General features: G+C 41.0%; 1 protein-coding gene across 1 annotated transcript in view; it reads right to left on the minus strand.

The window, feature by feature from the left end:
• The window catches only part of TNS3 (tensin 3), a 113,987-nt gene extending 107,292 nt beyond the window's left edge, over positions 1-6,695 (minus strand). Inside the window, exon 1 of the mRNA XM_018568650.1 lies at positions 6,445-6,695. Coding sequence (XP_018424152.1) covers positions 6,445-6,544 — 100 coding nt within the window. The 5' untranslated portion in view covers positions 6,545-6,695. The remainder of the gene's footprint in view (positions 1-6,444) is intronic.
• Positions 6,696-17,096: the final 10,401 nt, after the last annotated feature.

Below are 17,096 nucleotides of genomic sequence, written 5' to 3' on the forward strand. Positions count from 1 at the left end.
TTTTGGTCGTGCGGGAAGGAGGAGGGGGTGGGGGGGGGGGGGGGGGGGCGCATTAGCAGGGGCTTTGCTGCACTTTTTCTGACAGGGGACACTGATGGACATTGTACACCACCACCTGCCATAGTTTGTGAGGTCCCTTGCTCTTCTGGGGGACCTGGGACCATGGCAATACGGATGGAGCTCCGTCACAGCACAGCAGCCCCCACTGAACCCCAGGCTGAGGATCCACTCCAGTTCTAGGGTAAGATAGGGAGAATGGGTGGATCTTGGAAAAAAAAAAAAGAAACATTTTGGAGTGTGCTTGTGAGTGTGTGAGATTGTGTCTGTCAGTGTTTTTGAGGGCCTGTTCACACTAATACAGTGCGTTAATTGCACAGACCAGTGCGCTTAACATACTGTACAACGCAAAATCGCACCTAACGCGAATTCTGGTGTGTTGCATTGCCATTCATTTGAATCGCACCTCCCACCCACAGTTTGATCGCCCGCATCAGAACGTGCGGTACCGCAATGCCATGTGTTCCAGTGCTCTATTACGCATTCCACACCTGCAGTTGGTAATTTCTTCCCAAGATCTGTTATCAATGTATACAGAATCTTTAAATTTGTGGTCAGACATGCCTTCGACTTCTGTATGTTCAGCATCTGTTGATGCACCTTCAGATATTCTTTTTTTATCTGAATAACTTTCCACATCTTCTTACACGCCATCTACATTTAAGTCTAAGCCATTTGTGGCACCAGATCCTTTGGCTGGTACAACTACTAAATTGTACTTAATTAAACTGCACCCTATCCAGTCATGCGTTTACTGAGTTCTTTCAAAAACAAGAATTCTTTTGCTCAACTTGTATGACTTTGTATGGTAACAGGTGAAGTCCTTTCATTACTGCTTGAAAAGGTACATGTATCATCTGATAGCGGCAAATACATTTCTGTCTGCCGAAAACAGCGTAGATATTAAATATTATAATAATGTTAGCCTGAGAAATAAGCAAAAGGAGAGAGTACTTCAAAGTCATGAGATTTTGAAGAGTTTAATTAATGTTCCCTGCATTGCCAAACTAAACATTCTGTTCATTGCCTACAGAGGGAAGGTTGAAATCTGCTCATACATTATGTAACTTTGTTTGAAATCATGGTAATTTTCTTAAAATTTTCTGCAATATGTCAAAGAGGGAGTGCAGCAGGAGAGGCTTTGCTCTTTGCATAAACTCCCAAGATTTTAAAAAATGAAGTGCTTGTTTTGGTCTAGGGGTGAAAATAAATACTCACCCGATCCTCAGTTCCGTGGCAGTGACCGTTCACTTGTCTCCCCCCCTGCTCTGGCTGTGGTATGTCCCTTGGTGTCCTCTTGTCTAATGGACTGCATTAGATGTAATTAAATCACGGATTCTTAGACTGCTGAAGCCCAGGGTGAAGAGGCTGTGGGGACTGGTCATGGAGCTAGATGGGACCGAGGATTGGCTGGATATTTCTTACCTAGACTAAAACGAGCACTTAAGGATTCATTTTTTAAAATCCTGAAGCTCTTCTTTAGTCTCCATCCACACCTAGGCGTCAGCATTTCCACGTTTAAAACGCACATTTTTACGCATGTCTTTCCCTCGCATGGTTTTAATGCGCTTTCAGCGACGTCTATGCGGCCAAATGTGCTGTAATCTGCCTGAAAGAAGCTCATGTACCTTTTCCAGCATTCAACGTTTTACAGCTTGAGACAAAACTCTCCGGTGTGAACAAGGGCCATAGAAATATATGGGATTTCTAGTGTTGACAGTTTTGTCGCACTTAGCTTTGAGCGTCAAAATGCCCAGGTATGAACGGGGACTCAATGTTAGTAGCACAACTGGAGAAAACCTGTTTGGTATTCTGAAAGAGACTATTTAAAAGTTTTACTGAGAGCTGTTAACAATAATGGCTGCAAATTTTATGGTGCTTAAGGAGAGTACAGGCCCACAGCAAAAAAAAAAGTTGTGCATCATGTATGGTGGTTATGTCCGAAAGTACAAGCTTTCTGGACTCGAGTGGTCAATTTCTTCTCTAACCTCTTGGGCACACCATTGACATTAGACCCGAAGGTGGTTCTACTCAACCTTCCCTCTGAAGACAATATAGATTTTCATTACATGGTCTCACGGCTGCCAAGCAAACTGTGGCAAAATCATGGAAATCTGCTTTGCTTCCCTTTGCTGATGTACAGCATAGACTTCACTGGACCTTCATTCATGAACGTATCTCAGCAAGACTGGCAGACAAGGTCCTGCGCTTCAAACAAATTTGGCAACCGTGGATTCATTACCAATAAACACAATAATTTGATAGATGCCTGCTAGTCTAGACTCTCGTAACAGGTTTTGGACACCCTCCATCCCATATCCAGGAGTGGATTGAGTCTGGTATCCTCTTTCTTTCTGACTTCACCTGATCTTTCACCTCTTTCCTTCTAGTGTTCTATAAGTAACAGTTAAAGTTTTTTGTGGACATTGTTGTGTTCTTAAGTTGTGCCTAAGACCACTCTGCAACAACGTGATCTACCAAAATTTCTCTGTTAAAAGCGCAGACTTGTTTCATTATTGTATACTTGGTACTTTGAAATTACTTGAGTAAAGACTAGACTATTCTTGCCCAGGGTGCAACCCATTGGACAACCTGTCATTCATGCGAAGTACCCGACAGATGTACTGAGTTTGGGTTTTATGTCACTTCTTTTGTTCGTAATTGTCTTATTTCTTATACTTTTGCATTGACAGTATATGCTTAGTGTACTGTACTGGAAAAATAATAAAAATCTTTTGAATAAAAAAAAAAAGTTGTGCAATTCTGTATACACGTGGTTTTTAATATTTGGTGATTGGTGATGTCACACTGTGTATCACTCCTGTGAAATCACTCTTTGGATCTTTAGAAAAAAACAGCTGTCTTTTTCTGAGTCATACAAAACTGCCATGAAGACCTCTCAAGACTGGTCAGCTGGTGATACTATGTGGCTGTAATGAACTTATCTCTCCGGCGTCCCAGGCTAGGCTTGAAGCTCCGCCTCCCCGCTGGTGACATCACGCAGCGCCTCCCTCCCAATCATCTTATGCCGTGAAATTCAATTGCACAGCGTTTGTGTAAAGACGCTGAACACTGGCAATTGAACTCCTCCACAGTATCTAGCTGGAAAAGCAGTTGTTACTGCTCCAGCCTCACAGGACTTTCCCCCTCTTCACCCACTGTCACCAGGACCGTATAGAGCAGCTCCTACTGCTCCTTCCTGGAGAGAGTCATCTTATTAAGGCGCAACAGCTAACTGGATTTTCCCCCCATCAAAACTTATTGCTGCAGCTACAGGGAACAGGAAAGTTCCGCCTTCACTACAGGAATCCCTAGAATTACAGGATAATCTTACTTCTCCAGCACATCTCTCACCCAAAGGTATCAGCAGGAACCTTAAAGGAGAACGATGAGGTGAGTGCTTTTCACTCACCTCATAGTTCTAGCCGACCTGTGACAATGAAACTGTCACAGGTCAGCTCAGTAGATTGGGAAGTGAGCGAACACATACCGGCGTTCGCTCACTTCTCGATCCTGTTACGGCTCTCTGCCATGACAGGGGAGGGACTGGATTCCCCCCTCCCCGCTCCGATCCTCCAGCGCTGACTGGCTGAACGGGAGGGGGCGGGTATAGCTGGCTCTGCCTCTAGATAGGCAGAGCCAGCTGTCACTCACGCAGCTGGGCGGATACATAATTGTCGGGATCCGCTTCAGCTGCGGCGTCTCAGTATACCACGAGCTGTAGCTCGCGGTATATTGAGCTTAGGGTGACGGGAGGACGTTAGTTTGTATCCTCCCGTTACCCTAAGGAGAACTATGGGGAAAAGCACTAACCCCATAGTTCTCCTTTAAATTCCGGTGCAGTTCTAATTAAGTGATTGATAGATTTGTATCCACAGCCTCTACACCCTGGGGCAGGTCCATTATATATGATACATTGTGCCATGGTTTACAAATCGCAGAAATAAGAACGGACAGGGGAGGGTACAGCTGGCTCTGCCTCTAGATAGGCAGAGCCAGCTGTACCCTCCCCTGTCCGTTCTTATTTCTGCGATTTGTAAACCATGGCACAATGTATCATATATAATGGACCTGCCCCAGGGTGTAGAGGCTGTGGATACAAATCTATCAATCACTTAATTAGAACTGCACCGGAATTTAAAGGAGAACTATGGGGAAAAGCCCAAAACCCATAGTTCTCCTTTAAGTTGCACTTGTGCCTGGCTGTTACCCTTTCCGCATCACAATCAGTACAAGGATAGTAGCTGAAGATCATTCTTTGCTTCACCCAGGCAAGATCTCTTCCATTACCGAGGGTTGCTACCTGACAGTACTATAAGGGCTGGTGCACACCTAGGCGACACCTCACCGCGCAGCAACCACGCACGATTCCGCGCGGATTGCCGCACGGTCAGGAGTCGCGGCTAAAACAGCCTGCCATGCAGACCTCTATTGGGGCCGCGCGGCAATAGAGGTCTGCATGGTGCAAGGCAACGCGATCACGGATCACATAGGTCTGCACCGGCCCTTAGATCTCCCTCTACTTGGCTACCGAACTGCAAGTATTCATTTATTTCTACCTTTTTGACTACTAGTTGTGCCAGAGAGATTAGGGGAAGTGATGCAACTCTCCTCTCAAGTCAATCTGCAAAACACTGTGAACTGCTGATTAGCGCTATAGTGCATTATATACAACTGTTAGGAGAAATTGAACCTCCCACTCATGTCCGTAGCTGAGATCCACTAAGTTACTAATTGTTTGCCTTGTGCCAAGAGCACTGTTTACGATCTTTAGTTCCACTGCAGACCAGTCAAAGGCATTGTATCCAAAAGATTTGACAGTAAAACTGAGAGTGAGGCCAAAAATTTGCTTAAAGGAGAACTATGAGGTGAGTGCTTTTCACTCACCTCATAGTTCTAGCCGACCTGTGACAATGAGACTGTCACAGGTCGGCTCAGTAGATCGGGAGGTGAGCGAACACATACCGGGGGTTCACTCGCCTCTCGATCCTGTCACGGCTCCGTGCCGTGACAGGGGGAGGGGCTGGATTCCCCTCTCCCCGCTCCGATCTGCCAGCGCTGACTGGCGGAACGGACGGGGGAGGGGTACAGCTGGCTCTGCCTCTAGATAGGCAGAGCCAGCTGTCACTCATGCAGCTGGGCGGATCCCGTCATCTACGTCGGGATCCGCTCCGGCTGCGTCGTCTCAGTATACCGCGAGCTGTAGCTCGCGGTACACTGAGCTTAGGGTAACGGGAGGACGCTAGTTTGTGTCCTCCCGTTACCCTAAGGAGAACTATGGGGAAAAACACTGACCCCATAGTTCTCCTTTAATGCTTGAACACAATACTAAACCTTGTTTTTCTAATTACTGAGAACTACAGAGAACTGTCAGAGGATGTACGTACCCCTTTCTAACCCCCTTGAATGGTTTTAATTTCAGGTTTTCTTTTTAGTCATTGATCAGTTGACAAACAGCCTGAAAAGAATTCTCCAAAAATGAAACATTTATCATAGATATATCCTATTTAGACTCCAAATGGTTTCGTCAGAGCAACCAAAGTGACATCTCAACACAAACTTTGCAAACTGTAGCACAGCTGGCTGTAGTTGCTATTGTTCAACTTAAGATTGAACTTCTTAGTTTTAAAGAAATCCAGTTCTAAAAAAAACAAATGCCCCTCCTCAAAATCCAATTCATAATTTAGAGTGAATTAACAAACGTATAGCATGTAAGAACTGTCTAACTTGTTGCTAACATTTTGTATAACCATAACTTGCATATACAAACCATTTTTGTACTCAAGTGTCTTCTGAAGAGTTTTTTAAGTTAAAAAAAAAAGAAATTACAGTCTTTGCTTGGGCAGGATCTTCTGGAATCCCTAATTTTACTGAACACAGAGATTAATATTGGCAGAAGTTTAGTTTATGATGACATTCTTGATAAATTTGCTCCTTCTGTTTAAAAAAAAAAATCTTTGACCCTTTCGTTGCCAAGGAGTTTTTTGCACACGTTATAATCTACATTTTAAACCTGGAATTTACTTAAAACCCCCGAAGTTGTATATTTCCTGAAAGTACAGACCCAGTAGAATAAAAATGCTGGCAATTGCAAATTTTTATGTTGCATGATATTAGCGCAGCTCTTTATAAAACCCAAACGTTATGTAAAAAAATACACTTTAGTTAATTTTAGTGAACAAAAACACAATATAATACTCATTTTGTTGTAAAATAAGCAAATGCGCATGTACTGCAGAATTAGGAATTTTTTTTTTAATACGTTTTTCCCAGGCATACACAGCTTATTAACTAAGTTCTAAAATAATTAAGTTTTTCTTATTTAAAATTAAAATTTTAAAAGGCTGTTGCACTAGAATAATAATGTCATGACAAAAGAATTCTTACCTTCTTGAAAGATTTTTCTTTTCTTCTCTGCATCTAAAGGTGAAGAAAGGACACTATAACCAGAATTAAGTTTGTTTGCAACTGTAGTATTTGAAACCATTTGAACTGGCGCTAGCTCAAAAGTCGGATCCAACTCCAAGATTAATTTATTAAGTTGCTCAATTGACTGGTCAATATCCAGTTTGGGAGAGGAAGGGATATCTTCATCCTTTTCTTCTAACCAATTTGATGATTTTGTTGGCAAATGATGGAAAATATTAGAGCAATCATCTTGTGTAGGCTTTGAAGTGCTCACTTGCACCAGATGTCTGTTGCCAAGTCCAGAATTACATATAGAAGAAGGTATTGATGTATTGGGCATATTAGAAGATAAATCTAAAGTATGAGATATGCCACATCGATTTTCATTACCAGGGGAATAACAATATTGATGAGAGCTGATCATTTGTTGATGCACCCAAGTTTGTGTTGAATAGTTGCTTTGTATATCAGGAGGTACCCGAGATGATGCTACTTGAGGTTGTTTAGATTCTCTGATATTATATGACTTTTCATACATTTGATCGATGTTAATTCCAAGGTCAGGTGTGATGTTATAGTTGCGTTCATCTGCAGTGTTACTGTAACAACAGTCAGAAAGCAATGAATTTTGACTACCTTTATGGCTGCTTAAATGCAAGGTTAAAAGGTTGTTAGACTGTTGCCCTTCGGACGATGACAGAGTACCGATGCTGTCAACACTATGTAAATCATGATTTGGCATTTCGTCATCTAAAATATCAGTTTCTCTCTCACTTAGCTTCAGGTTTCCATTTCTGTGAATTTGTATTGGGACAGCATCGTGTCTTCCACTATACTTGTTTTGTACATCAGTCATATCCTCCTGTGACCAAGATGGTGTATCTACTCCAAAACCACCTAATAACTGATTCAGTTCAGCTTTTTCTTTTAAACTCAGATTTCGCTTGATTTGTAATCTAATATTTTGCACTGTTTTTGCTCTAATTGAATCTGTAGAATGGCCAGAATCACTGCTGCCAGACAAAATGGGATCAGTATTATCAAGGTTACTCTTCAGTGTAATCCCAGAATCAGTTGCTGCAAGAGTTCTATCTGGAAGGGCTTTCTTTCCTTGTTCGGCATAGATACTTCCATCCGTAAGGCTCTGGCAGTGAGGTACTATGAAAGACCAAAAGTAAGAACATGTAAATATTTGCAGTGTGGCACACTAAACAGACATTAATTTCACCACCTATATCTAGAAAACATTTAAGAAACTCAACTTAGATATTTTGTCTGTAAATCTAGAACTCATATTACTAGACAAGTAGAATTCAATTTTATTTCACTTTATGTGGGCTAGATTTTTTTTGGTTTACATTTAAAAAATAATACAAAGGAAAATGTGAAAAACCAAGAGCTTTTTGTGTAGTGATGCATGAAATTTACTAATACATAAAGTTAAAACTATAATAAAACCAGGGCTCAAAATTTCAAGTCCTAAGCTACTAGCCAGGCCTGAAAAGTTACTCGCCACCAGTTGCCCCACCTAACCCCTACCCTGCCCCGGACTTAACTCCGCCAGGTCAGCGGTGTGACGCAGAGTATAAAGATCAGTAACAATGCACAGTACAGAAGTCAGTGGTGCAATACAGAATACAGAGGCCAGCTGTGTGACGCGCAGTGCAGAGGCCAGCATTGTGACGCGCAGTACAGAAGTCAGCAATTTTATATAATAGGAAACCAGCCTTACCGGAAAAGTAGTAAACCTGCAAAGCAGGTGGGTGCTTGTAGCGACCACGGATGGCACCATGAGCAATGTAGAAGTAGTAAAAATTGTCACCAGCACACCACAATATTTACAGCAAGTCCTTTTTGCTGTAAATGAGGTCAGCAATGTAACGCGCAGTGCAGAGGTCAGCAATGTGACGTGCAATTTGGTCATAATAAATGTTTCATAATTTAATATAAGGGAAATCATTTTCTTTTCAAAATTTACAGTAATTGTTCCTTAATATAGTAAAAAATAAAAACCGCAGTGGTGATTAAATACCACCAAAAGAAAGCTCTCTCTGTCCCCAAAGAATGGTATAAAATTAATTTCAGTACAGCGTTGCATGACGGAAAAAATGTAATTCAAAGTACCGCATCGCTGAACACTGAAAAATGGCCTGGACAGGAAGAGGGTATAACTCCTCGGTCATCGGTGGTTAATGAAGTAGCAATACTAGTCTAAAATATTAGTACTATTTCAACAATAAAGTGAGTTTTCTAGGGATGGTGGCAAGCTACCATTCAAAACAAAGCAAAAAAACAAAACAAAAACACTTGGGGTTTAGTCCCTACCTTTATCTTAGCCATCGATACAATCACAAAATGCTTATCTGCAACTAAAAGGAAGCATTTTCTATTATTACTAGCAATATAAAAGTTTTATTAAAACTAACCTAACATTAAAAAAAAAAATACTGTATTCAATCAATATTAATATTTTTATTACCGGTATTAATATGCTATACCAGGCACTATAGAAAAGGTACCAATCCATACTTTTTGTATGTTGTATAAGGTATGCAAACACTGGCTTACCCTTTGATTTTCATCCCATAATACAATGCAGGTGCAGTAGGTTGTTAAGGCACTTGCACTGCATTGCTAGATGTCGGAAGAAGTATGTTTGACCTCTTTGATACAGAGTTCATATACCAGTACTGCATATCCTAGGTACGGTTCTCTAAGGGCACTGCAGTAGGGCTCAAACCAAGAACATTAACCACATTTTCAGTATTCAGCACTACAGTACTTTGACATTAATTCAGTCATGCAATGCTGTACTGAAATTAATTTCGTATCATTTTTTGGGGACAGATGGAACATTCTTTTGGTGGTATTTAATCACCACTGGGTTTTTATATTTATATATGTCTATTTACCCGAGGTCACGTTGGGTAAACAGACAACAAACATGTCAAGCCTGAAAGTTGTGCTAGCCCGAGAAATCGCAAAAAAACGAACATAACCAAAATTGTCCATAGGTGACATTTTAAAAGCTTTTACCACTTATCAATTTAGTGCTAACAGTGATTGACGGCCCTAGAATTATTGCTTACATTCCGACATTCACAGTGACATGTAACATGTGTGGCACAATTGTTGCTTTTGCACATAGGCGCACTTGACATATGTTTGCGTTTATAAGAAGCACCCTATGTAACAGCAAAGAGGATTTGACAGGTCCTCTTTATGAAGACATAGGGGGGTCAATTAGACCCCTAATGTCACCTAGAGACCCCCAAAGAAGCTGATGAAGCAGATCTACTTCACCAGCAATATAGAAACCAAGAAATTACAGCTGAAGGCAGGAGAGATGTAATACATATCACGTCCGCATTCAGAGGGTAGATCAGCGGGAGTTATTGTGCTGGTCGCCCTCCGATCTCAGTACCGAGAGCTGCTGTGCTGGTTTCAGGTCCGCACGGGGCACAGCGGAGCCTGGAATAGGCAGAGAACGCACACTTCAAGACGACATACACGTGATTGGGTGCCTCTACAGCTGCCCGAACGCTTGTATGTAAACAGCCATCGCCGACTGGTTTTCCCCTCGTGCTGGGCAGCGCACGGGAGTGGGAGAAAGCTTCCAAAAATATTACCATTACACCATAAAGTCCATTTATTGAAGGAACATTGCCATTAAAAAAACAGTAGTAACCTGATATTTTATCCGGTAAGGAGTGCAGCAAGTTATCTATCATGTTATATTAATAAATTAATTTATGAATTTTTATACTTAGCAAGAGAGCGCCTAGTATTTCTTGAAAGCCCCTCCCCTTAGGGTCTTGGCATACCATTGGGTGGAATTTATTTCAATAGCTACCATTTACCAATTGGGGTGTGAAATTTTGTTACACACTTCTAGGTTAAAGTACACGCCCACTAAAATGTGTTTCTTATCTATTACTTATGGAGTGAGAGAAAGGACGTTTTAAAGTGCCCACCTGCATTTAAGAAGCCACCGTTTGGCTTTTTAATTACAACGTAGTTAAGAAAGTGGCTACCACTTCCTGGGGACCCCGCTTTCTGGGGACCTCAGGCTGCCCTGCTGGGGACCTCGCAGCGGGCGTCTTTGACAGCACTGGTCAGGCCGCACATCTTCTTACTGCTGCCTGCAGAGAGTGGCGCAGCCCTAGAGAGCCCTGCACGCAGCCCTGCTGACACCCCCACGCTGCCTCCTGAGACGCTGCACAGCCCTGGTGAGCAACACAGATTATGGAGCTTCATATTATTCTGCATTGCTGTATAATGGATTGCTGGGATTTTAGTCCTTTATAGCTGATGGTATTCTGCATTGCTATATAATGAATTGCTGGGATTTGTAGTCCTCTATAGTTGGTATTCTGCATTGCTGGGACTTGAAGTTCCTCTACAGCTTGGAGTCAGTGGCCGAACTACCAGGGTTGCAGAAGTTGCAGCTGTGACTGGGCTCTGGTGCTCCACCACTGTCCTAAAATCATTAGTCTGCATTGTTTTAGAAGAACTTTCACATGACGCTAAAAAAAGAATCATCAGTAACTGGTATCGGCGAGCACTTGAGGAAAAGTATCGGTACTTGTACTCGGTCTGGAAAAAATTGTATCGGTGCATCCCTTCAGCTAACGTCCCAAAATTTCACAATGCACAATAAGAAATAAACTCTCAAAAAAGAACTGCCACATCCTGTTACTGCAGAGCTTTACATGATATACTACAATTTCTTCTTTTGTCTGCCAGCGACACTTGACTGAAGCATCCCAAGGGACACATGCGGCTAAATTCAGCTGACACATGACCACAGAGCTATTCATTAGAAGCCACTGGAAGTGACAACTGCAGGCAAGCATCCATGGCATCAATACCTCACATAACAGAATGCAGAAAACATAATACATTACCAACACAACCCCAGACAGCCAGTGACCATAATACTTAATCTTCTAATCAAAAACCATAATAAATGTAAATTCTAAGATACATTGATTACGTTTTGAAAGAGTGGCAGTGTAGCATTAAGCCAGTGTTATAAAAGAGTACCTAAGGCCTACAACACCAAAATTCAGCCTTGATGTCCATATGCTCATATGCAGGGCAGCCATCAGAAATTTTAGGCCTGGGCCCCCTGCCCTGGGTTCAGTGTAAAGGATGAAGAACTGTTTACGATCTTTAGTTCCACTGCAGACCAGTCAAAGGCATTGTATCCAAAAGATTTGACAGTAAAACTGAGAGTGAGGCCAAAAATTTGCTTAAAGGAGAACTATGAGGTGAGTGCTTTTCACTCACCTCATAGTTCTAGCCGACCTGTGACAATGAGACTGTCACAGGTCGGCTCAGTAGATCGGGAGGTGAGCGAACACATACCGGGGGTTCACTCGCCTCTCGATCCTGTCACGGCTCCGTGCCGTGACAGGGGGAGGGGCTGGATTCCCCTCTCCCCGCTCCGATCTGCCAGCGCTGACTGGCGGAACGGACGGGGGAGGGGTACAGCTGGCTCTGCCTCTAGATAGGCAGAGCCAGCTGTCACTCATGCAGCTGGGCGGATCCCGTCATCTACGTCGGGATCCGCTCCGGCTGCGTCGTCTCAGTATACCGCGAGCTGTAGCTCGCGGTACACTGAGCTTAGGGTAACGGGAGGACGCTAGTTTGTGTCCTCCCGTTACCCTAAGGAGAACTATGGGGAAAAACACTGACCCCATAGTTCTCCTTTAATGCTTGAACACAATACTAAACCTTGTTTTTCTAATTACTGAGAACTACAGAGAACTGTCAGAGGATGTACGTACCCCTTTCTAACCCCCTTGAATGGTTTTAATTTCAGGTTTTCTTTTTAGTCATTGATCAGTTGACAAACAGCCTGAAAAGAATTCTCCAAAAATGAAACATTTATCATAGATATATCCTATTTAGACTCCAAATGGTTTCGTCAGAGCAACCAAAGTGACATCTCAACACAAACTTTGCAAACTGTAGCACAGCTGGCTGTAGTTGCTATTGTTCAACTTAAGATTGAACTTCTTAGTTTTAAAGAAATCCAGTTCTAAAAAAAACAAATGCCCCTCCTCAAAATCCAATTCATAATTTAGAGTGAATTAACAAACGTATAGCATGTAAGAACTGTCTAACTTGTTGCTAACATTTTGTATAACCATAACTTGCATATACAAACCATTTTTGTACTCAAGTGTCTTCTGAAGAGTTTTTTAAGTTAAAAAAAAAAGAAATTACAGTCTTTGCTTGGGCAGGATCTTCTGGAATCCCTAATTTTACTGAACACAGAGATTAATATTGGCAGAAGTTTAGTTTATGATGACATTCTTGATAAATTTGCTCCTTCTGTTTAAAAAAAAAAATCTTTGACCCTTTCGTTGCCAAGGAGTTTTTTGCACACGTTATAATCTACATTTTAAACCTGGAATTTACTTAAAACCCCCGAAGTTGTATATTTCCTGAAAGTACAGACCCAGTAGAATAAAAATGCTGGCAATTGCAAATTTTTATGTTGCATGATATTAGCGCAGCTCTTTATAAAACCCAAACGTTATGTAAAAAAATACACTTTAGTTAATTTTAGTGAACAAAAACACAATATAATACTCATTTTGTTGTAAAATAAGCAAATGCGCATGTACTGCAGAATTAGGAATTTTTTTTTTAATACGTTTTTCCCAGGCATACACAGCTTATTAACTAAGTTCTAAAATAATTAAGTTTTTCTTATTTAAAATTAAAATTTTAAAAGGCTGTTGCACTAGAATAATAATGTCATGACAAAAGAATTCTTACCTTCTTGAAAGATTTTTCTTTTCTTCTCTGCATCTAAAGGTGAAGAAAGGACACTATAACCAGAATTAAGTTTGTTTGCAACTGTAGTATTTGAAACCATTTGAACTGGCGCTAGCTCAAAAGTCGGATCCAACTCCAAGATTAATTTATTAAGTTGCTCAATTGACTGGTCAATATCCAGTTTGGGAGAGGAAGGGATATCTTCATCCTTTTCTTCTAACCAATTTGATGATTTTGTTGGCAAATGATGGAAAATATTAGAGCAATCATCTTGTGTAGGCTTTGAAGTGCTCACTTGCACCAGATGTCTGTTGCCAAGTCCAGAATTACATATAGAAGAAGGTATTGATGTATTGGGCATATTAGAAGATAAATCTAAAGTATGAGATATGCCACATCGATTTTCATTACCAGGGGAATAACAATATTGATGAGAGCTGATCATTTGTTGATGCACCCAAGTTTGTGTTGAATAGTTGCTTTGTATATCAGGAGGTACCCGAGATGATGCTACTTGAGGTTGTTTAGATTCTCTGATATTATATGACTTTTCATACATTTGATCGATGTTAATTCCAAGGTCAGGTGTGATGTTATAGTTGCGTTCATCTGCAGTGTTACTGTAACAACAGTCAGAAAGCAATGAATTTTGACTACCTTTATGGCTGCTTAAATGCAAGGTTAAAAGGTTGTTAGACTGTTGCCCTTCGGACGATGACAGAGTACCGATGCTGTCAACACTATGTAAATCATGATTTGGCATTTCGTCATCTAAAATATCAGTTTCTCTCTCACTTAGCTTCAGGTTTCCATTTCTGTGAATTTGTATTGGGACAGCATCGTGTCTTCCACTATACTTGTTTTGTACATCAGTCATATCCTCCTGTGACCAAGATGGTGTATCTACTCCAAAACCACCTAATAACTGATTCAGTTCAGCTTTTTCTTTTAAACTCAGATTTCGCTTGATTTGTAATCTAATATTTTGCACTGTTTTTGCTCTAATTGAATCTGTAGAATGGCCAGAATCACTGCTGCCAGACAAAATGGGATCAGTATTATCAAGGTTACTCTTCAGTGTAATCCCAGAATCAGTTGCTGCAAGAGTTCTATCTGGAAGGGCTTTCTTTCCTTGTTCGGCATAGATACTTCCATCCGTAAGGCTCTGGCAGTGAGGTACTATGAAAGACCAAAAGTAAGAACATGTAAATATTTGCAGTGTGGCACACTAAACAGACATTAATTTCACCACCTATATCTAGAAAACATTTAAGAAACTCAACTTAGATATTTTGTCTGTAAATCTAGAACTCATATTACTAGACAAGTAGAATTCAATTTTATTTCACTTTATGTGGGCTAGATTTTTTTTGGTTTACATTTAAAAAATAATACAAAGGAAAATGTGAAAAACCAAGAGCTTTTTGTGTAGTGATGCATGAAATTTACTAATACATAAAGTTAAAACTATAATAAAACCAGGGCTCAAAATTTCAAGTCCTAAGCTACTAGCCAGGCCTGAAAAGTTACTCGCCACCAGTTGCCCCACCTAACCCCTACCCTGCCCCGGACTTAACTCCGCCAGGTCAGCGGTGTGACGCAGAGTATAAAGATCAGTAACAATGCACAGTACAGAAGTCAGTGGTGCAATACAGAATACAGAGGCCAGCTGTGTGACGCGCAGTGCAGAGGCCAGCATTGTGACGCGCAGTACAGAAGTCAGCAATTTTATATAATAGGAAACCAGCCTTACCGGAAAAGTAGTAAACCTGCAAAGCAGGTGGGTGCTTGTAGCGACCACGGATGGCACCATGAGCAATGTAGAAGTAGTAAAAATTGTCACCAGCACACCACAATATTTACAGCAAGTCCTTTTTGCTGTAAATGAGGTCAGCAATGTAACGCGCAGTGCAGAGGTCAGCAATGTGACGTGCAATTTGGTCATAATAAATGTTTCATAATTTAATATAAGGGAAATCATTTTCTTTTCAAAATTTACAGTAATTGTTCCTTAATATAGTAAAAAATAAAAACCGCAGTGGTGATTAAATACCACCAAAAGAAAGCTCTCTCTGTCCCCAAAGAATGGTATAAAATTAATTTCAGTACAGCGTTGCATGACGGAAAAAATGTAATTCAAAGTACCGCATCGCTGAACACTGAAAAATGGCCTGGACAGGAAGAGGGTATAACTCCTCGGTCATCGGTGGTTAATGAAGTAGCAATACTAGTCTAAAATATTAGTACTATTTCAACAATAAAGTGAGTTTTCTAGGGATGGTGGCAAGCTACCATTCAAAACAAAGCAAAAAAACAAAACAAAAACACTTGGGGTTTAGTCCCTACCTTTATCTTAGCCATCGATACAATCACAAAATGCTTATCTGCAACTAAAAGGAAGCATTTTCTATTATTACTAGCAATATAAAAGTTTTATTAAAACTAACCTAACATTAAAAAAAAAAATACTGTATTCAATCAATATTAATATTTTTATTACCGGTATTAATATGCTATACCAGGCACTATAGAAAAGGTACCAATCCATACTTTTTGTATGTTGTATAAGGTATGCAAACACTGGCTTACCCTTTGATTTTCATCCCATAATACAATGCAGGTGCAGTAGGTTGTTAAGGCACTTGCACTGCATTGCTAGATGTCGGAAGAAGTATGTTTGACCTCTTTGATACAGAGTTCATATACCAGTACTGCATATCCTAGGTACGGTTCTCTAAGGGCACTGCAGTAGGGCTCAAACCAAGAACATTAACCACATTTTCAGTATTCAGCACTACAGTACTTTGACATTAATTCAGTCATGCAATGCTGTACTGAAATTAATTTCGTATCATTTTTTGGGGACAGATGGAACATTCTTTTGGTGGTATTTAATCACCACTGGGTTTTTATATTTATATATGTCTATTTACCCGAGGTCACGTTGGGTAAACAGACAACAAACATGTCAAGCCTGAAAGTTGTGCTAGCCCGAGAAATCGCAAAAAAACGAACATAACCAAAATTGTCCATAGGTGACATTTTAAAAGCTTTTACCACTTATCAATTTAGTGCTAACAGTGATTGACGGCCCTAGAATTATTGCTTACATTCCGACATTCACAGTGACATGTAACATGTGTGGCACAATTGTTGCTTTTGCACATAGGCGCACTTGACATATGTTTGCGTTTATAAGAAGCACCCTATGTAACAGCAAAGAGGATTTGACAGGTCCTCTTTATGAAGACATAGGGGGGTCAATTAGACCCCTAATGTCACCTAGAGACCCCCAAAGAAGCTGATGAAGCAGATCTACTTCACCAGCAATATAGAAACCAAGAAATTACAGCTGAAGGCAGGAGAGATGTAATACATATCACGTCCGCATTCAGAGGGTAGATCAGCGGGAGTTATTGTGCTGGTCGCCCTCCGATCTCAGTACCGAGAGCTGCTGTGCTGGTTTCAGGTCCGCACGGGGCACAGCGGAGCCTGGAATAGGCAGAGAACGCACACTTCAAGACGACATACACGTGATTGGGTGCCTCTACAGCTGCCCGAACGCTTGTATGTAAACAGCCATCGCCGACTGGTTTTCCCCTCGTGCTGGGCAGCGCACGGGAGTGGGAGAAAGCTTCCAAAAATATTACCATTACACCATAAAGTCCATTTATTGAAGGAACATTGCCATTAAAAAAACAGTAGTAACCTGATATTTTATCCGGTAAGGAGTGCAGCAAGTTATCTATCATGTTATATTAATAAATTAATTTATGAATTTTTATACTTAGCAAGAGAGCGCCTAGTATTTCTTGAAAGCCCCTCCCCTTAGGGTCTTG

Source organism: Nanorana parkeri, unplaced genomic scaffold, assembly GCF_000935625.1.
Source record: "Nanorana parkeri isolate BGI_ZX_2015 unplaced genomic scaffold, ASM93562v1 scaffold1223, whole genome shotgun sequence".
NCBI classification, from domain to species: Eukaryota; Metazoa; Chordata; class Amphibia; order Anura; family Dicroglossidae; genus Nanorana; species Nanorana parkeri.